Raw genomic sequence first — 22,916 nt, 5'->3', positions numbered from 1 at the left:
GCATTTCTTGAATCCTGATTTAGGATGGGACATTTCCTTGTCATCCGACATAGTAAAGGTAAAACAAACCAGTATACTGAAAAAACTAATAAAGTAAAGTCCTTACTTTCTTTGTAAAGACCCACAAAGCAACTAAGCCCAACCTGGGCACTATCTATCACAATTTAAACTATATTTTACAATACAGGGCTAAAGAGGCTCACAGAGAAAAAAAGAGATTAATAACTCTAAATAGGGCTAAAAGGCCCACACAAAACAACTAAGCCAAGAGGGCACTAACTATCCGAAACTACAGATTCTAAGATTAAAATTTTATAACACTAACACACAACTATCTATATGAAAATATCTAAGACAAAAAGAAAGTTTTTTTATCAAAACTTGCTGTTTTTTCTCTCACAAATGGTCCGAGCTAGCTGGATCACCGAGATCTCTCTTGCCGCGGCAAACTAGATCTGGGATAATTCCAGCAGTGCATTGTGGGATAAAGGGCTTGGTCTCGAGCTACTGGCAAACCTTGAGCTTTGCTATCGGCCGTGTCTGAGCCGAGGATCGGCTCCAAACCCATCAGTGAGAATAAACGGCGAGATTTAACAACTTCACGTCCATTTTTTCATTTGCCTTGATTCCTTTAAATTTTCTTTTTTTCTGTCTTTTACTCCTTTACCAATAGAATTTTTCTTTTACTACTTCTCCATTTGTCTTCTTTATATTGTATTTCAGAAACTTATTCTATGTCCTTTTTATTTTTTCTCATCTAATTTTTCTTCTATTTATATTACTTCTAAATTTCTTCTCTTTGTTCATTTTCTTCCCTTTCTCTTTCTTTTTCCTTACTCTTATTTTCATTATTGCAGTCCACCCATAAATGTCCAATTTTGTTACCCTTATAGCATTTCAATTCACATTTTTGCGTCATGTCCCATTTCCCCACAAATATAACATTTTCTTCTGTCACATGTATTTATCAAATGTCTTTCTTTTCCACACAAAAAATAACATGTTTTTGGGTTGTCCTCAGTATTTTATGACTCCCCTAGTCCCCTCCACATTTATCATGCTTGGTATATGTATAACTTTTCTCTTTCTATTTTAACACAATACTACAGTATGAAACAAAAGGGGGAAAACAAATAAATTACCTTTTCCTCCATGTCAGACTTGGTGATGAGTACTTCCTCTGCATACCCTACTTCTTTCTCTCTTTTGACTCCTCTTCCTTCTTTATCAACAATTTTCCAGAAGAGCATGCAGCCATCTTCTGATACACTCAAAAGGAATTGATCATCATATGACACAGTCATCTGAAGTATACAAGGTAACATAATAGAGCATGTGAGCAGATGTCTAGTATGCATTAAGTGTTGAACAGCAAAATAAGCTGCAGGCAGTGATTGTTACTTCATCTCACACAGCAAATAGTTAATGCAGCAAGTTTCCCTCCTCAGATAAATAATGACAAATAGTGACGTACACAAGTTTAAAATGAGCTTTTGCTGAAATTATGTTAATGTCTCATCTTTAATAATTTAAATGTTTACATTTCCACACTACAATCCAAAAATAAAAACAAAGTACACAATGCAATATGCAAACAACATATAGACAATGTAGGTTCATACAAACTAAATGTTAATAATTTGCACAGCATTGTAGTTTACATAAAAATAAATAAAAAATCCTCTAAAATCAACCTTTTTTGAAAAAGGCTTCACAGTCACATGACTTCAACCACAGAGGTTCTGAGTTTCATAGAGCATGTACTTGGTCAGCAAATATACCCTATTAGTATATTCCAAACACATATACTGAGAATCACAAGCAACCTTATGCAGACCAAGCTGAGCTGGCAGACAGAAAGGCAGAGCCTGAGTGGAACACAGACTGACAAGTTAACACAAAAGTTCTTTTGTGGCACCTTGTACAGACACAGCAGAACAGGGGTAGTATGGTATAACCATCAAAGCCCAATCTACAAAATTCAACCACTGCTGCAGGCATTGAAGGTCACTGTTATTGACCCTTAGGAGAAAAGGAATTACAACAGTTTAGCAGAGAAGAAATCATTACTTGCAGAACTTCTGAAGTTCACCAAGAGAAATAAAATATTTAGTTTTAGAGACATAATAAGGGTTGCCAGCTTTCTTTGTGGCTAAAACTGGACTAAGGTCACGCCCCTTGCATCACCCATAACTCCACCCATTCCCACCCCCTCGCCCATCATTGCCACGCCCATTTTGTGACATCATTGTGACATCAGCTGATGGGAACACCCACTTTCTGTTCCAGATGCCTGCTTTCAGCTGATTTCTCCCCAGTTGCCATAAACACTGTTTAAAACTCTCACTGTGCATACTGTCTTCTGCTTTACTTCTACAGTAATTACAGATATTTGGCTTTAATTTAAAACATTTATTTCATATTTTATAGCACAAACCCCACTGATACACATTTGCTAAAGAAAGCAATACGGTCTCACAATGAAAACAGACTTAGCATTAAAACTACTCTTCTACGATGATTATTTGGATTTTATTTTTTACATTTTAAAGCACAACGATGCACAAACACTGACAGACATATGGTAAACAAAGCAATACTGTCTCACAATGAAAAAAACTTGGCAATGGCATTAAAACTACTCTACCCTTGAAACTCACATTCATTGAAACAGCATTGAAACCCACACCACATCCAAAGAAAATGCATGGCCACGGGTGGATAAAGATTACCTTTGGTTTGTTTGCAAATCATAGGCCCCTTGCACACAAAACAAGAAACATACATGTGCTCTTTTCTTTGATACACCTTCCTGAATTTATTGTTTGAACATTTTTCCAGTAGACTGTACTGTAGGCAATGAAACAAAATGCATGAACCAATAATGACAAAACTGCACAATTCAGAACATTTCCATCATAAAAGTCTACTTCCACACCCACTCTATAAATAGAAAAAAAATAACCAATGTTGCAGGATTTGCTTGTTAGTTTAGGGGAGTATGGATGTATGACAGCCCCCAATACACACACACACACACACACACACACACACACACACACACACACACACACACACACACACTCAAGCCTACCCTACCCCCTAATTAACCCACAACTCCAACATTCCAGACACAAACACACACACACGTGCGCACCCTCTAACTAACCCCACTCCCCACTGCAACCTTTCAGGCAGATGCACATTCACACATAAACTTACACCTTCAGCCTCACTCATACACACAAGTAGAAGCATCTCAAACACTACCTGTCTGCTAAACCTCCCAGCGTTTACCTCTACCACTAAGGTTAACACAAGTTGTTGGCTGTGTTCATTATCATCAGCAGTCATGTTACTTTACAGAGCAAATCATTCTCTAAATCACTTTAAATGCTTTACCAAAAGCACTTCAAGGGACAGCACATGAATAATTAGCATAGACCATTTCCCTGGAATGCTACATTAGCATTTAGCATGACTGTCAGCTCACCGTAGTGCTATGAAACAATTTTGCGAGTTATAAAAGTTGCAGTTTTAATCTGAATAATATTTTGAGCTATTATTAGCAACTCAGAACAAGACAAGTATCTAGTAGTGTACATCGTGATACACACTCATATACACACACATGCTTGCTTGCAAATGCACTTGCACACTCATGGATACACATAGGCATGCATGCATACAAATGCACTTATGTGCCTGTATACATGCACACACGCACAAGCACATGCGCATACAAATACACAATTCTGGTTCTCTTTTCATAGTATTCACATTACAGGCAGAAGAACAGCTAAAACTTTTACTTTTAAAAGTCTGAAAAATTAACTGTCTTGCACAGGAAGTTATCTGCCTCCTTTACAATTCCTAATGGGCCAAAACTATAGCAGAACTTACAGGCTGTTAAACTTCAAAATACACTATCTGAGATATGAGTCATATCATATGACCCGTCTTATTAGGTATAAATCTGATGGTTTATTTCTTTATGAGCACTTTCAACATAAAAAGACTTCATCAGATAATAAAAATCCCTGCTGGAAGTGCTAATGTGTGATTTCAGGTTGTCTGAGGATATGTGAAATATCTCAGGAGCTATTGAAAACTGCTAATGCCGAATTACCCACATCAGCGGAGTCTGACAAAAATGCTTGAGGAATTTTATAGCAGGAAAAAAATGCATTCAGTATGCAGAAAACCACATTATGTAATTTGATCCCTAAAGTATTTTCAATTAAGAATCTCTGGAAACGCCTTCAGAATGTACATATATTTATCGCACATTGAATGTACCCATACTGGCAGTCATACCATCAGGACTGAGATGTTAATGCAGTTTCTAATATTATTCCCAATCACACACACCCTACCTTTGTGCTGTCTTCTGAAATTGCTGCCTTCCCGTAAGTCAAGCTGATTAATTCCCCAAAGTGAAATAATATCCATAATAATCCAAAGTTGGTTAATGCTAGGCTTCTGCTTAAGTTCCCACTTGCACTACATGCTGGGCTTCTGCTTCCCGCTCGCACTACCGGAAGTGAGCTCATTGAGCTCAATTCCGACAGGCTGGTAGCCACGCATGTGATGACATCAGCGCCACAAAATTTAAAACAAAAAGTCCGGTTTTGATTGAAATTTCTAACCAGACAATTTGTCAGATAACCGGACAGTCCGGTCAAAAACCGGACACCTGGCAACCCTCTGAAGATGGAAATACAAAGACTTTTGTACAGCTGCCATCTAGTCCTTCAGTGATGGCAAGCAGTTCAAATCCATCAAAAGCTTCTCATCCAATCTAAAAACAAACTGCTTTCACCATACAAACGTCTAGAAACAGGTCATGAACATTAAGTATTCACACACGCTCACACGCACACTCACTCACACACACATATATATATATATATATATATATATATATATATATATATATATATATATATATATGTCTACTTTTAAATTTCAAAATCCCAAAACCTCAAACCTCTAAATCCCGATGTTCAGAAGTTTGAAGTTTTGGAATCTCGAAATGTATCAATGGAGATCACTGTATAGTGCAGAATGGGAACCATTCTCTTCACTATAGTGCAATCTCAGAGTTGGTATATTTAAGTAGCAGGGGTTGGGGGTTTAGGGTTGAGTCCCCCCACATGGGGGGTGCAGGAGAGCATGCCCCCTGCAAAAACATGATTTCTGAGGTTTTCTTCTTTTAGGTGTTTTTTCTTTTTCATTTCAAGATTCCAAAACCTCGAACTTCTGAATGTTGGGATGTAGAGGGTCGAGGTTTTGGGATTTCGAAATTTAAAAGTAGACATATATATATATATATATATATATATATAGAGAGAGAGAGAGAGAGAGAGAGTCAGACTTTAATGATAAATAAATGCAAATAAATAAAGACGTGTGTGTGTGTGTGTGTGTGTGTGTGTGTGTGTGTGTGTGTGTGTGTGTGTATATATATATATATATATATATATATATATATATATATATATATACACACACACACACACACACACACACACACACACACACACACACACACACACACACACACAGTTTACATTCCTTTGATGAACACTTATTCCTTGACCAGAAAAAAATGCCAGTATGAGTAATTGAAAATAAGATGATCGCTGGTAAGGTTGTGTCTGGTGTGCAAATAATTTGGGGAGCAAAACATGCTACCTACTAACATTATGTGGCAGCAAAAACCTTATTTATCAGACTTGATGGGCTCTTATCAACACAAAAGGGTACTCCGTAGTGAGTGCTAAGGAAAGGACTTGCATCTAATCCAAAGTGTCATGAGAGTTTGGAATGGCTAAAGCAAGGAAGTAATTTTCAGCAAGGATAAGCGTAGACAAAGGCAATCAGCTGTAAAATTAAAGAAAGTTTTTACTATTTTCATGTAGTTTTCATTTTTTTAAGTATTTTTATATCGGATAAAAGCTAATTTCTGACAACCAAGTCCCAAATCCCAAAATGATCATGCATAAACTGTGGAAAATGTCTTACTTTGAGGTCCAAGGTGACTTTTATTACTTGGTTTTGAGGTGTTTCCCTGTACTAAAGATGAGTGGATTTTGGTGCCTGTGGCAGGAGAACAATAACTTGGAGTTTACAGATGTGATTCCTATTCAGGAGAGTGTATAAAGTTAATTACTCTTGCTGGAGCATTCCTGCTAAGGAGGAATGTGTGGTATAATCTCCATGGGAGAGAAAACCCAGGGAATGACTTGGGTATATGACTTGGGTAATCACAGCAGATAATTAAAGCTATTTAATAATCTGTAGCAGCGTGTAACTCTGTCAGTAGAGGAATATCAAAAAGCATAGCCTCAAGCTCAAGTCAATATGCAACTCTAAAGGCTCCAAAATAAAGACCAGTCTCAAATGAAGAAAGATCTACAGGTATTTAAACATAACCTTGAAGATGCGTAGCTAAGGTAACAGAAATAAAGACCAGTTCATACTGTATCAGTAAGCAGTTTTTAAATGCCTTACCACAAAACACTATGGTGATAAGTGTACAAATGTAACATGAAGAGAAAACTAGACCAACTACAGTTTCCCGCAGCACAGAGCAAAACCACCGCAAGATCTTTGCAGTTGGTCAGAGCACAAACACCACAAATCATTATCCAGTTTTAACAGGCACACCAATAATACTCATTCCACACTGACAGAAATACAAACTCCACACAAGCAAGTTTTATATAATATAAAATCTATGCAAATACGATGATACCTGTGACATGCATGCAAACAGTCATGTAAGAATCCAAATAAAGCAGCCCAAACACTAAAATGATTAGCTAAATAAGAATGGAAGGACAAGTTAGAACTGTTATTAAAGAATGCTATACATTACAGTGCTCAGCAGCTTTTAGGCAATAATCCATGGCAGGTGGTTGGTTATGGTGGGACTGAATTTACTCAAACCTGAGACAAATCAAACTAGTTACTAAAGGGAACAAGTTAATAATCTTGTGATTCTTTGTTACCCTTGGCTACTACATAATATGCTTTTGTTCTGTCAACTACTGGTTTTATGATCTTATTTTCAGATTTCAGACTAGTGGGTGGTACTATGGGACCTTTTAAATTCATCCCCTCCCACCTTCTAGAGTGCCTGTTTCAGGATGTAATGCAGCAAGTATGTTCAAATGATTGTTTTACCATTTAAAAACAAACAGCTGCCTCTAAAAATTGTCCTTGTCAAACTTGATGAAATAAAACAAGAAACTGGAAAATCTTACAAGTATTGACTTGTTTTACCTTTATTAAAAAACAAGTAAGAACTTTCATCCTTTGAATTAGGACTTCTTTAAATTTAATTGAATAACAATATGGTTATTTAAATATAAAATACCAAAGAGACACATTAAAACACAACCAGCCATAGCTTATAACAGATCAGAATCAAATAGGTACTTTTTTTATAAAAAAAGGCTTTATTTTTAATGGTTTATAAGAAATAGTTGGCTACTAAAACACTTGTCAGTCCACAATAATTATATATGTTCAAGACTAATTAAACAACTGGAGGCCTTAATCTTAAACTTGCTTTGATACCATATCCTTCAGACTTACAGTTTACATTAGCTCCTAAGGTCAAATGGCATCAGAAGTGTTTTCTGATCAAGAACATTGTCTATTTAGTTAGTCTTTAAAATCAAAACAATAAAATAAGTCCTTATAATTTATCAAATGAAAAGTATAGTTGTGTAAAAACTTACTATAATATTAGACATTTGACTGGTCACTGTTAGTAAGATGGGATAACCTTCTAAGGACAGACGTATGTCTGGCCAACACATCAAAGTCTGGGTGCCCACCTCTCACACCACAGTCTGAAGTATGACCTCATCCCAGAGGAGGCAAAGGTACATAAGGGATGTATGGGCAAGAATGATCTCAGGACTTTCTTGCCTCAGATTAAGGAACTGAAGCAGGAGTACAGGCAACAATGTACATATGTACAAGTCAAAAGGAGAGGAGGAAAAATAAGAATCCACTTCAGCCAAATAAGAAGAAAAGGAATGAGGGATATAATATTGCCAAGGTGATCAGTTGGACATCTACTGTTATTGTAAATTCTTACAAAACCGTACTATGTCCTTCCTTGGATCACTGTTGCAGTATTACTGCTCCATTTTCTCCCCTACTTTACCCCAGTTCCCACCCACCCCATCCTGCTCCAGATATATACTCTGACCAACTCATCCCACATAGTAACCTTAACAAACAGCACCCTAGCTTGACTTATAACTCCACCCATTGTATCACCTAGCAGATAACATATTACTACATCAGTGCTTAATACAAACCAATGCAACTAATCACAATGACCACTTTCCTTATTCCGACATTCTCTCTCCTTTACATAAGAACATATATCACATCCTACCACCATACATTCCATAACCTAAACTTACTCTGCTCTACATTACACATTTCTCCACAACCTATGGCAATCTATATTTTGACAAATACATTATCACTGTACCAATCTAGCCCCCTATATTACTTCATATTTAAGTGTACCAACTCCCAATTCTGTTATCCACAAACTGCACTCTAAAACAACAACTAAATACAAGTAGTTCCACCTTTGCCCACATTTCCATGACAATAAAACTATGCTGAGGCAACGTTAACAACTTCTTATCTGCATTCTAATCCATCACCTCCTAATTTTAACCTATAAATTTATACAGGTATAAAATATTTAAAGCTGATCTAAGAAGTATATGTTATAAACTCCTTGAAGCAAATATTGTGTTAGGATTGTCAAGGGAGTAGGTTGCTAAACAAGCATGAGCTTCATTGCTAACCAAGCTCATGCTTGGCTAGCATCCTACTCCTCCAACATTCTAGTCACCACTAAAACCTGGCTGAAACCAGAGAAATGAAGAAGTCCTTCCACCAGGTTTAAAAGGGCAGGAGGAGTGGATATAATTTACAAAAAAAATATGGAATCTCTACTTACCATATCGCCATATCACAGTTTCATACTGGGAAACTACTAATAATACCCCCTCAAAATAAAGTCTGAGAAAAGAGTAGTTGTAGAAAGTCTATGTATACTTGTTTTTCTTTCTGCTTTTCCTGGTTAGGGGTCACCACAGCGGAACTCCGGTCCACTAATGATTGGCAGTAGATTTTTATGGTGCCGAGGTGCAAGCTCGATGCCCAACATTCAATGAAGGCACGCCCATTCACACATGTCTTTCGAATGCTACTCGACCACTGGGAGGACATGCAGACTCTACACAGAAGGCGCTACAGCTAAGAATCGAACAGGAGAACTTCTTGCTGTGAGGCGACAATGCTACCACTGCACCACCGTGGCTTAGAAAGTCAAGTCTATGTATACTACCAAGCAAATATACCTCTGCCACAGAAGATATTCTTAACTGGGTATCTACCAATATACAGGAAGAACCTAACCTCTAGGTGATGTAAATATTGACTGGAACACCATTAACTAAAACAACCTAACAAATGTTACACAACTGAATGTTTTACCCAATATATCAATACCCCAACAAGATATAATAAACACACTAAAGAGAATCTAATTTAGACTGGGGGTCTATATTACATTGTTGAAGGGTCTTGTTAAGCGAACACTCTTTGATCAACACGTAAATGTCGAACTAAGAAAACTTTGAACAGCCAAGTAAGTGATTTTTTTCCCAGAGAAAAAATTGCTTGGCCTATAAAAAAATAAACAAACCATCAAACCCTAAGAAAAGAGGGGCTTCATCCCTCCCACTCCCCTATCTAAGTCTACCAACTCCGAGATCACACTACAGTGGAGGAAAGGGCAAATCCCGATAACGGCCAAGCAATTTTTCCCCTGGGAAAAAATTTACTTACTTGGCTGTTTGAACTTTTTGTAGTTTGACATTTACATGTTGATCAAAGGGCATTCACTTAACAGACCCTTCGACAATGTAAATGAGACCCCTAGACTGGATTCTCACATCCCACCCAAATAAATATACATCCCATGGTAAACTGCCAAATTTTCTCTATGACCACCTAGCACCCTATCTAATCAGACAGTAAATCCAAACATCTTTGAAAAGCCAGTTTATGGAAGTTAGAAACATATCCAAATTCCAAACCAAAAACTTCATCTCTGCCTTACATAATAAATGCAATATATTAAAAAATCTTCTCCTTTATGAAACAGTCTCAGAATTCAAAAAAAACCTTTCCTGACATTCTTAACAATCTAGCCTCAAACAGAACAAAAAGTATAAAATGTGATCCCTCCCCTTGGTTATCTACGAATTCAAAACAACTTTTGAAAGACAGAGACAAAGCCTGAAAAGCATGGGTACACTATAAAACCTCCACCAATTTCAACAACTAAGACACCAAGTGAAATGTGAAGTAAAGAATAACACAAAATCCTTCTAATCAAAATACTTAGATAAATATGTATAACTCAAAACTACTCAGGTAAAAAACAACCAACCTTGCCTTTCCACAACTGTCCAAAATAAAAACACAGCTTCTCACTTCAACTCTCACTTTATTGAAACAGTGGCTTCCCTTCCCTTTCCACAAATACATCTACTGCCAACATACCAACTCAAGCACAAACATCCAGCCAAGATGACCTATTTTCATTTTTCTCAATACCCACCTTGTTTATCAAAAACTAAGCCCAGATTTAACACATTCTTCTTCTATATAGTTATACCGATACAGGTATTGAATGTTTCTCTTGTATGTCTCAAAGCAAAAAAAAAAAAACAGAAAGAAAGCAACAAAGAGAAGAAATGAGAGAAGAAGAAGGAGGCAATGAGAAGGAATGAGAAAAAGGGACAGACAATGTTTGTGTGTATTAGATTGTAAGTGTTACTTCTGGTAAATCACCTGATAGCAAGGAAGTACCATGAAAGTGATGAACAGCTCCCATGGTCAGCCTTACACATAGGCAAACTAGTTGGTTGCTTAGGACATCATTCAAACAAGGTGAATGTTTCTGAGATTTTTCACTTACTTACTTAGAGTAAGGGAATGCATCATTCCTTTATGTTAATATCACTTTTTGTGCTTTCTGTTCCATCTTAACCACAATCTAAATAATTTGTTGTTTAGGTCATAAAAAAGGAGCAGGAAGTCTGAAAAGTTTCCTTGTAGACAACAAATGTGGGCAATTAAAGGCTTTGTAGGGAGCATTTTGGAGCAGTGGAGCATATTGTGGCTGAGATATTTTTTGTGTGAAACAGAGTAGCAATGCAGTGTGATCTTTCTCAGTCACACTTTTGTGATATAAACAGCTGATAAAGAAGTTATAATTGCCGGATACAGTGACTGTCTCCAGATGAAAATGAATGTTGCAATTTCCTTATTATTCTGGCACTGCAAGAGTACTGCGATTATTTGTGAGAAGGAAGTTCGTATATTTTACTGTGGCTGTTGTTTGTCTAAAACAAAGATAAAATGCATTACTGTGACCATTATTTTACCACAATCAGATGTGTGAGGAGTACACAGTCAAAGTACTGGCTATAACATCTAGGTGTGTTCATGTGTGGGCTTGTCTGTGGCTGAAAGCAAATAATAGATATGTATTTGCCATAACACTGGATTTTGATTAGCCACATCCAAGCAGTTTGAATGATGGGACCGGTTGCCACTTAGCACCAATATGGCAAGCAGTTTTCTTTACATAGCTTGATCTCTTCCTCTATCTCCCACTCTGTATCGCTGCTCCCTTTTGCCACATATTGAGTTTGACTGCTTAACCTTTCCAAATCCTTTCCCTGGTATGGAAAGATGCACCATATAGCAAATCAGTGGAAGACAGCCTTAGGAAGTTGATGACGTTTTCCAGGAGATAAATTGTTACAGTTTGGAAGGTGGGTGTAGGGGGTTTTGGTGAAGTGGACAGGCATGTTTAATCAAGATCCAACATTATGGTAGGTATATAACTATTGTATCTTAGATTATCCAGTTTATCCACTTCACATGATGCAACTCAGGCCATAGCTAACACACTGGGTAGCATCATGACAGAAAAATTGGATTTATGTACTTACTATAACACTGGATCCTTTCATCTACATTAATTTGATACAACTGGTGGGTACAGAGTTGTTTGTCAGATACAATCCGTTAGTGTTCCAAGCCTCTAGCTCCTTTAACAGTTTTCCCTCCATAGTAGGGATCTCATACACATAGACAAATATGTGAGAGGAGGGCAGAACTTCAGGATGGTCTGCCAGGTTCTCAGGAAGACATGACAATTTGTATGGGGGATGAAGCATTGTCATATTGAGTAGACCAGGATGAAAGGATCCAGCATTATGATAAGTACATAACTCCAGCATCCTATTCATCTGACCCATCCAGACTGACTGAGTCAGAATTCCAAGCTACCTGAAACTCTTGGTGGCATCATGACAGGATGCCCTGGATCTGTGAAGTATATCCAGTCTATAGTATTTGGCAAAGGTGTGCAATATAAACCAAACTGATGAAGCACAAATTTCATCTTTAGTAGAATTTTTGGAAAAAACTTCTGAAGCAGCAAGTGACTCGGTAAAATAAGCATTTGATTTTGTTGGTAAAGATGTATTATGTGATGTACATGCAAATGAAGTACAACTGAAAAGCCATCTTGACAAGGTTACTTTAGACACATTGTCCTAATTTGTAAGAAGTGAAGGGGCTGAACAATTGTCTAACTTTTTTGTCTAGCTTTTTTGAGGACTGTCCATCCTGAGGGATCAGGTTGAAGTAGTTGCTGCAGTTGGTGTTAGCTGAAGATGCAAAGAGATCACAGCAAGTTTCCTCCAACAGCTAAATATATGACAAGCTATTGCTGGATTGACAGACAACTCTTGAGGCATCTGCAAAGCCTCTCTCTAGAAGGCAGTTGGCTCTCCCCAGAATATGCAATGAGGCTAGAAAGTGATGGAAGTAATCACCCATTGCCACACCATCATGGCCTCTTGGCAAAGCGGATAGGATCAAGTTCACCCTTGCTTGTTCAAATACCACAATACAGACATGTTGTCTGTTTGAATGGAAACCACTTTCAGAGGCAAAAGATATTGGAATTTTTGCAGCATTAGGAGGACCCCACTGATCTCCAGGATACCGATGTGAAGATTAGTCTCTGTTTAATTCCAAGTTCCTTGGACCATCTTCCCCTCAAAATACCCCTCATCACAAAGAGGAGGCATCTATTGTGGTTATCACCCTGGAAGGAGTAACAAATGACTCCCGCATAAACTGTAGGACAGGTTAGCTACCATTTCAAATAAGCCTTGCACAGCAGCATGATGATTACAGGGATCAAAGGGTGGTCTGTAATCTGATTTCACTGGATTCTGAGTAACCACTGCAGTATGTATATGTAGAAGTATTCATGAAGCACCATGACTATTATCAAGGTCATTAACCCTAGAACTCACAGTACCAGGGTTGCTGATGAACAGGAAAGATTTAGAAGACATTGTATTGAAGCTCTGACCATCTGAATCTGTTTGATGGGAGGCTAACTGTGCATATTGTTGTGTCTATATGGCATCCTGTTAAAGTTTTTTTATTAAACATATTGTTCCAGTGAAGTGTTTTTTTTTCTTAAGATCTTTCTGGTTCCATGAAAAGGATCTTTGGGAAGCTATGAATTTGATGCCCATAGCAGACACACTGTTTGCCTTAGTGTATCTAGGATCTTCTCAGCTAGGTCATACTGGATTAAGTTCATATGTGTTAGGTAATTTAAAGCACAAATAACAAATGTACCTGATGCAAAGGCATATTTTCCCATTATATCACCATAGAATTATTATATGGAGCATGAACAGCCAGGCTCTCATGTATTTATTCTCTTGGTCATCACCACTACTTCCATGGAGTCAGCAAGGGGGTCCTTACTCCAAAACAGCCTGTTGTTAGGGGGATGCAGTACTCTGTCTTAGTTGAAATAGACTCACATCAGGTTCTCAACAAACCCTTTCCACTACCAGGTTAATCATGCAATGAGCAGGGGGAACCAGATATGATGCAGAAAGGGGGATTACCGCTCTGTCTCATAAATTCCACAATTTCCCCAAATTTGGGTCATGTAGAGAGGATGGTGGGGAACCCTTCCATTCATTTCACTGAAGTCTGAAAGATACTTTGCTTGGGAGTCTGAATACCTCCTCTTCCTCTTCCTAGATATCTCAGGTTAGAAATTGTCAGACTACCAGGAAGATGGTTCTGACCCTGCATAATGTCTTTTTCTGAGATGGCTGCACACTGATCAACAGCATTACTTCAGCTTTCCCAGTATGAAAACAGAAATTGAGAAAAAGGAGTACTATTTAAAATGGTTTTGGTAAAATGTAATTACTGGCTAGTACCAGCCAGCAAAGAAGAAATTTGGAAAACCTGAAAAAAAATCAACCAGAAAAGATGAATTAAAATGCTGTCTAGGAAGGACTCTGCAGCTGTTCGGCAAAAAGCAGTTCAAGCTTAAACTCTGGTTCAAGAGATGGCTTCAAGTAATTTAGAGAAAAAAATCAAATGTACTCAGAGGTGATTAAAATAAATGAAACACTGAAAGACTATATCAATTCAAACAAAAAGGCTGGAAAAACAAAAAGGTTTAACTAGCCATTCAGATGGGCTAATAAAACTGCAAAATGTCATAAAGAAACACTGGCTAAATATGAGGCTTCTCAAGAAGAACTGTTTAAAAAAAACAGAGTTAGAAGACAGACATTAGTAAAGATGCAATCATACTAGCAGAAAGAGTTGATCCTGACAAAATTGTGGCAGAAGGGGCAAAGTATTAAAACTGGAAAGGGAAGAGTGTTTGTAGAAAATGATTACTCACTGTACACCAGGCAGATGAGAAGCAAATTTATCCCAGCAATCAGGGGATGTCGAGAGGAGGGTGTGGCATTCGAGCTGCTGTATTGAGCCATATTCAGTGTTTATCTTGGAAAAGCAAAGTCATTTTTGACATAGAGCAGGCTAAGGAGGAAATAAAAAAGTTTATCCAAAATAAAAGTTAGTCAGCAAGAATAAGGGGACTCTGCTTCTCATTCTTCTGATGGTAAGGTTCACAGAGAGATTTTGCCGGTGAAACCTTTTCCAATGTTCCAAAGGAAATGCTTGAGAGACAGAAAAAAGCACAAGAGTTGACTAGAAGAATCAGTAGTATCGTGGACTTAAACCAGAGTCTGGTACTGGGAGATGGAAGTGAACAGGAAGAAGACCAGCAACTCTGAAATTAGTGAATGGAGATGAACAGGAACAAGACCAGCAACTCTGAAATTAGTGAATAAATAAAAGACTATAGAGCATCTCATCACATTTATGAAATATGTTTTTTCAAGAAAAAAGTGGCTGAAAAACACTGGGCTTTTGTTGATTTTGTTAAACTTGTGGGCGGTCTGTAAAGTACATATCCCACTTTATATCATTAATGTTTAGAAAGACATTAAAAGGGAGATAATTAACTGCAAGTAAAACCATTTTTGATCTTATTTATTTTTTATTTATTTATTTTACATTTGTTGACTGGGATAGTCTGGCTGGATACATGTCCATTTTCAGCGGAGGCCCAGGGAGAAAAGCTCCAAGATAATAATACACATTGAACATTTAGTAAATGTAGTTTCAAGCAGATTACAGTCATAAGCAATACCAGCATTTAGCACATATAGTACTAACTTATCATAAAACACTTTACAAAACATAACATTACTTTCAGCGTTAAACATACATAACATTACATTCAGGTTTAAGACACACTGAGCAGCAGTTATACAATTGACCCTTCCTGAAATGGAGTGGTAGAATAAAGTTAGAAGTAGATGAAGGTAAGGCACCTAAGAAATAGGGAGGTCACTAGTCAGGGTTAGTGCAAGGACATAACCAATGAGTTTTGAAGTATTTCTTGAGTTTGTTTTTGAATTGAGTTAGTGAGGGTTCTAGGGTCAAGTCAGCTGGGAGTCTGTTCCATATTTTTCCAACAGAGTTGGCAAACAGAGAGTCCCCAGCTGAGTAGTTGGATTTGTATGTTTGAACAAGGAGACTAGTGGATGATCGCAGTGGCCGGGTGCTGGTGTAGGGGCTGATAATATTTTTTAGAGCAAGTGTATTTTCTCGTTGGTAAAGGACTTTATGTGCCACTATTAGCTGGTTGAACTGCAGTAGGTTTGGCAGTTCAAGCCATCCTAGGCTATTTAGGTTGTGACAGTGGTGTGTCCGGTAGGCTGTGCCAGTAGCAAATCTGGCAATGTGGTTATAGCAGGATGATAGTTTATTAAGCTCTATTTTGTTTAAGTTGGAGAATAGAGGTGAGGCGTAGAGAAGAGTTGATAGCAGATGGGAATGGGCAATTGCAGTTATAGCAAGTGTGGTAAGGAAAGGTTTGATTCTGTAAAGAGAGCCAAGTGTTTTATTAGTTTTTTAATAGTTTGATTGATATGTGCATCAAACTTCATGTTGTTATCAACTATGACACCCAGTAGTTTAGTTTGGGCTTCAGAGGAGATGATAGTGCCATTGTTAGCATTTATGTTGAAGGATGGCAGGGGGTCCTGCATGTGGGGGAGAAGAGGAGCAACTTAGTTTTGTTGGGGTTTAGGATTAGATGTTGATTGGAGAGCCATTTTTCCACTGTACTGAAGGTATTTTGGCTTAATGTGAATAAAGCAGCTGGTGAGGTGTCAGAACAAAACAAGGTGGAGTCATCTGCATATTGAATGCTGGTAGCATCTGGGATGACTGAATGAAGGTTGTTGATAAAGATGGATAAAAGAACAGGTCCTAGTATCAATCCCTGGGGGACTCCTAATGTGATGGGTACGCAAGATGATAGCTTGTCCTGCCATAGGACTGCCTGTTGCCTGCCCTGCAGGTAGGACTGAAACCATTGGAGAGCATGGTTGTTTAAAGAGAAGGCCTTCAAAGTATTTATAAGCATTTTGTGGTCAACCATGTCAAAAGCCTTGGATAGATCTAGAAAGAGTGCTAAGAATAGTTTGTTATTATTGCGGTTGTGGTTAATGACGTTAGAGAAAGAGAGGAGGGCAGAAATAGTACTGTGGTGTGGCTTAAAGCCATGCTGAAACTTGGACAACAGATTGTTCTGTGTGAGGTAGTGCATGAGCTGTATGTGTACATACTTCTCCATAATTTTAGCTAGAGGTGACAGAATAGCTATGGGTCTAACGTTTGACAGTTCAGTGGAACTGCCTACTTTATGGAGAGGTATGACATGGGAGATTTTCCATATAGTGGGTACAGTAGCTTCAGATGTAGCTCTGTTGATCAGGATTGAGATGGGGTATGCTATGGTGTCAGCAGCCTTTTGCAGATAGTCTGCTGGGAGGAGGTCAGCAGCCAGGGTGGTGGTTCTTAGTTTCTTAAGTAGGGCATGAATAAGCTGAGTAGGAACAGGTTGAAAGGTAAAGGGTAAAGGTAAAGGGGGTTGGGAGGGTGGCCTAATGGTTAAGGTGTTTGCCTTACAAACACAAGGTGCAGGGTTTGAGTCTCACAAGGGATAATTGGCTAGGCTTAAAATGGCTCGCAAGGGCAGTTAGCTTAGTACTAATCTATGAATCTATGAATCTATGTTTGGGTACTGGGTGGGGCTACATTAGAATTAGAGCAATTGGGAGAGAGTTGGCTGGCTAGAGACTGGATAGTCTCTGTGAAGAAGCTGTTGAAGTTATTAGCAATGTCTACTGAGGATTTTTGTTGGGAAGCTGAGGGGGATGGAGTGGCGGTTTGGCCTGGGTGGAGTAGTTTGTTTATTCCTGCCTAGAACTTTTGAGGTTTGTTTTTGTGTTTTTGCAGTAGGTGGTAGTAGTGGTGCTTTTTGTCTAAGGTTATAGATTTTTTGGTGTCATTCCTTAGCTGTCTGAATCTTAGTTAATCAAGTGGGGCTTTTGTTTTTCGGTAGGTGGCCCATGCTTTGTTTCTGAGTGAAATTTTGGTTTTGGTATCTTTAGAAAGCCATGGTGCAATATTAACTTTGGTTCTAATAGAGCAGCTGGGAGCATGGGAGTCAAGGATAGCAAGCAATTTGGTGTTAAAGTATGCTACTGATTCATCTAGGGGGAAACTTTCTAGTACTGACCAGTTGCATGCCTTAAGTTAATTTTGAAACTTGGTGAGAATAAACTTCTTGTTGTTTCTTAATGTTCTATAGGTGGATTGGTAGGAGCAGTCTACTTTGAGTTTGATTACATAGGTGAGAGAGTGGTCACTTAGGTCATCAGGCAAAGTGCCTGATTTATAAGATTGAAGATGGGTATTGATGAGTATCTAGTCTAGGGTACTTTCCTTGTTATTGGGTTTTCCTGTCCTGGTGGGGGAGGTTATGATTTGAGTAAATCCATAGAGGTTTATGAGGGTTCTGGGGGTTTCACAAGAGCAAGTGTTCCAGTCAATGTTGAAATCCCCAAGAACAATTGTTTCTTGGGGGTAGTTATTGGATAACCAATATAAGAAGCCTTGTAAGGTTTCTGTGTTTCTCCCTGGAGGAATGCAGACACAGACAATGTTTACATTTTTGTTTGTTAATTTGTAGTTTTGAGATAAGAATTTCAGTATTATTGAACTGGGGTGGTTGTTGGGTGTCTATGCTGACAGATAGGGTAGACTTGTAAAGAATGGCTACCCCACCATCCTTTCTGGTGGTATGGTCTAGTCAAAACATACTATACCCTGGTGGCAGAATCTCATGGTGCTTGGTGGCAGGCTTTAGCCACGTTTCTGTTAGGCATAATATATCTGGGGAATGAACAGCTAAGAGGGCATGCAGGTGCTGAGTTTTGTTATTTATGCTCCTAATGTTTAGATGGCAGGCCAGCAGTGAGTTAGGAGGTCTATTTGTTGGAGCTATGGTGGTAGGGGATATAGTAGGGGGTTAGGGCCAACAGGTAGGGGATGGACCAGGGTTTGGGTGGATGTCGCCATCCTTTGTGAGGTTGTAGTGTATCCTGAATATGAGTTTTAAGATTTTGAATAAAGTTTTGTAATAGTGTCTAGTTTCAGGACTAATGTAACTAGGTCTAGTAAGATGGTAGTATTTAGGGGTTAAGGAGGTAAGCATGAGGGGAGTGAGTAAGGGTGCATTATTATCTGTTGTAGATGGGATGGGTGTTTGGAATTTAGGGTAGTGGCAACCTGGGTGATCCTGATATTCGTAGGCGGTTAGGAGATATGGAATGAGTAAAAGGGGTAGAAGTAGAGTTAATAAGACTATTTTGGGTGATAGCATACCTACTGAATGAGACTTGAAACTCAGGAAAAAGGAACTGTAGAGTTGGAGGACTGGTGGTATAAGGTTGAAGTTGGCGCTGTTGAGTAGCAAGTTGTTACTGATTGGTTTAAAAAAGTGGGATGTGGTCTAGTACCAATAAATGTAGCAGCACCAGGGGTGGAAGAAATTTGGGGGCAGGGTGGGGTGCGAAGCAAGCCTGAGCAAAGCAAGGACAAGCTGAGCAGGGATGAACCAATGCCTGTACTAAGTTGTAGCAGTTTAACCTGTATGAGGAAAGAGGGGGTGGGGGAAAAGAGAAAGCAGTAGGAGTGGTTAGAGGAATACCTTGATTGACTCAAGACACCACACCAGAGGTAAGTTGAATATTAGGGCCTAAAATCTGCACTCAGCACTGTAATGTTACTTGCAGTCAGCACTTTAATTTTACTTATGTTTAGCAGGAAAGACAGACCAACAGTATACAATTTTGAGGATTATTACAAGGGTTACTTTTTCAAATGTCAGACAAGTAAGTAAAACTTTCAACAGGAATCTATGTCTGAGTATTAGAAAGCCAGAAAGGTACAAATTATACCTGTAAAAATTAGGGTCAGTGAGACAAATGTAAGAGTCAGTGTACTTTAGTTACAGGGGAAGGAGGCAAACATTCAAGTAGAAAAGAGCCCTATGGCTAACCAAAATGGTGACTTGCCTAATTACACAGCACTGTAAGAGAAAGCTTAACAAATGCTTTTTATGTCTTTAATCTACTCTGATTAATTGCAGGGAGAAACAATTTGTGTTGTGTTTTCCAATTGTAATCCTGTAGACACCGTTATTCAGGAGCTGAAGTATGTTAGTGTAGGTAAATGTGATGTTCAGCTAGGAAAAGTGAAAAGCAGAGATTCTAGGGTAAACATTAAGGCAGCAACAGGCAGTTATTTTATAGCAGTACATTCAGAAAGTTTTTTTTTTGGGGGGGGAGGTAAAGTAGCACACTTCAGAATGGATTAGGAGTTATAGCTAAGAAACCTTAGCAAAATCGCAATGCGATAAATAAACACTTGTCAGATTTTAAAGATATACCAGTAAAACTAAATCAATCGTTCACAACTGTACAACTGGAAAATTGTCAGTAAAAGCAATTCAGGTAAAGCTAGCACAAGTTATTCAGGTCATAAAAGCAGTTCTTCAATGTTTGTGTGCAATTTAAACATTAAAACCATATGCAGCAAGTAGTAGCTCTCATTATATACTTTCTCTAGGTACAGGTTCAGTTTAAACACAAATATTACCAAAGAAATTCAGTAAAGTCACTAGCTACTTATAGAGCTTCTGCAACAAAAATAGAACAGTCTGTGAAGAATCAGATTTTAGCATCAGGTCATTCAGTTACACAAAAAAAAAAAACAGTAAAAATCCATACAATGAATAAACTTACATTGAGTCACACGAGGTCAGCCAACGGGGGAAGAGAGAGAGAAATCCTAAGGACCTGGATTTGAAAATGATGCCTGTACTAAGTTGTAGCAGTTTAACCTGTTTGAGGAAAGAGGGGGGTGGGGGAAAAGAGAAGGTAGTAGGAGTGGTTAGAGGAATACCTTGACTGACTCAAGACGCCACACCAGAGGTAAGCTGAATATAAGGGCCTAAAATCTGCATTTAGCACTGTCATGTTACTTGCACTCAGCACTTTAATTTTACTTATGTATAGCAGGAAAGACAGACCAACAGTATACAATTTTGAGGATTATTACAAGGCTTACTATTTTATATACAACAGTTTGTGATATAAACTGCAAGTTATGTACAGTAAAACAGTCTCATGTAGTGTGCTATCAAAGTATTTTTAAATGTGGGGGAGTATTTTCAGTGACTGTTGTATGTGTTAAAGATATTAAAGTAAACATACATTTTTAGTTGTAAGAAATACACATTTTACAGTATAACAAGAGTAAAAAAGTCAGGACAAAAGCAAGTTTAATGTTCATATGCTCTGATCTTGGGCTGCTGAGGTGGGGATGGGATGTAAAAGTACACTGATTGTATTATATGTTGAATTAAGGATATTTTCTCTTTTTATTTTGCAAGGGTGAATGTCTAGATTATTAACTTTGACTTAAGCTGCAAACAGCTGTTTTTGTAAGTATGTAGACTTTAAAAATAAGACAAACTGATGAAAGCCATTAAAATGCTAAGCTTCTTACAAATGCAAAGACATTAGCTTGCTTGTTTTCCACTGGCAAATGTTCAGTTGAATCAGGATGTATGCAGCTGTGGGCAGATGTGCATTCTTTTCCAAGTGAAATTTACACATTCTCGTTGCAGAGTACGTTTCCATACAGACAAGTTGTCTGCAGGTCCAAGCAATTAATCTTGAGAAATCTGAGTACTCTTTACTGAGGAAAGTGCAAAATGTAAAGGTAGAATAGAAAGCAGTTTGGTGAAAAACTTAAGTTTTAAATTATGGGAAGTGAATAAGAGGTAACAACCTCCCTAGCAGCCCTAATACTTTAATGCAGTTAATAGAATAGTGTACAATTTAGTTTTATTTAAAGATAGCCAGTGCACTTTTTCTTTGACTAAAAGTTAATGTTTTCTGAAAGAATACAATCTGTTTTTCATATCTGGGTGGTAAGAGAGACAAGAAAAGAACAAAAAGGAATCAATGTAACTGGGAGGACAGCCTGTAACATGCACGTAAGCATGGGGAACCTTAATTTTAGGTTAGATAATGCATGTAGGTGCAGCCATCAATTTGGGGCAATTTGTTCCCTTCTGGATGGTTAAACTTCATGTTTTGAAGATGTACAAAGTTTTGTGTGTTTGTTCCTAGTTAATAGGGGAAGAGGGTGTTTTGCATTTAGTTTTTTGTTTGAGGGTTTTCATTAAAACAAAAGGTCTTGAAAAATGTAATATAGGTTCAAATGGAGATGAGAAGAAACAACCATACAGAAGACCAGACTGCCAAACCAAAAAAAAGCTGTCATGTATAACAGGTGTATCATAATAACTTATCCAGGAACATGAATGACCCTACAGGGTATAGATAAAAAAGAAAGAGTATTTAATTATATTAAGAAATGCAGAATGCAAATAGCAAAGCTGCAGGAGACCCACGTGGAAAGAAATAGCATGTGAATTTGACAAAGAGATTATTTTAGAATGGCTATTAAGCAGAATGTCAGGGACAGAGAAAAAGTGAAATAATTATACTAATTACTAGAGGGACTCCAACAGGGATAGATAAAGGGAAAATGGTGGATCTGTGGTAGTAAAGGAGTATTGGCAAGGGAGAAGAATTACAATAGCATGTATTTATATTTCACTGAAAACTGCTCTGAGGGAGCTTAAGAATGTTTTGAGAGAAATAATCAGTTTTTAGCAGGGACTATTATTTATAGGTGGGGACATGAATTTGATTTGCAATAGTGAGGATGTATCAGGGGGACATAGAAGGGACAATATAACAAAAGAGGGTAAATTTGTGAAGACATTCATGTAAATATTTAGTATGGATGATGTGAATTCAATAGTAGGAGCTCTGTCAGAATTTACATGTTATTCCCCAAGGTACAAAAACAGGGCTAGACAAGATAGAAATTATATTTCAGAGAAACATGTGCATTTAATTGAAAGCTTTGACAGATATCTAATAACT

General features: G+C 37.9%; 1 protein-coding gene across 1 annotated transcript in view; it reads right to left on the bottom strand.

The window, feature by feature from the left end:
• CFAP57 (cilia and flagella associated protein 57) overlaps window positions 1-22,916 on the bottom strand; it is a 1,240,893-nt gene that overhangs the window by 469,491 nt on the left and 748,486 nt on the right. The window contains exon 12 of the mRNA XM_044085374.1: window positions 1,143-1,304. Within this exon, the coding sequence (XP_043941309.1) occupies window positions 1,143-1,304 (162 nt within the window). The remainder of the gene's footprint in view (window positions 1-1,142; window positions 1,305-22,916) is intronic.

The sequence above is a fragment of the Protopterus annectens genome, chromosome 10.part0, assembly GCF_019279795.1.
Source record: "Protopterus annectens isolate FY-2018-M chromosome 10.part0, PAN1.0, whole genome shotgun sequence".
In the NCBI taxonomy this organism is placed as follows: domain Eukaryota; kingdom Metazoa; phylum Chordata; order Ceratodontiformes; family Protopteridae; genus Protopterus; species Protopterus annectens.
Note: the sequence above shows the minus strand (reverse complement) of the source record. Positions and strands in the feature narration are given on the sequence as shown.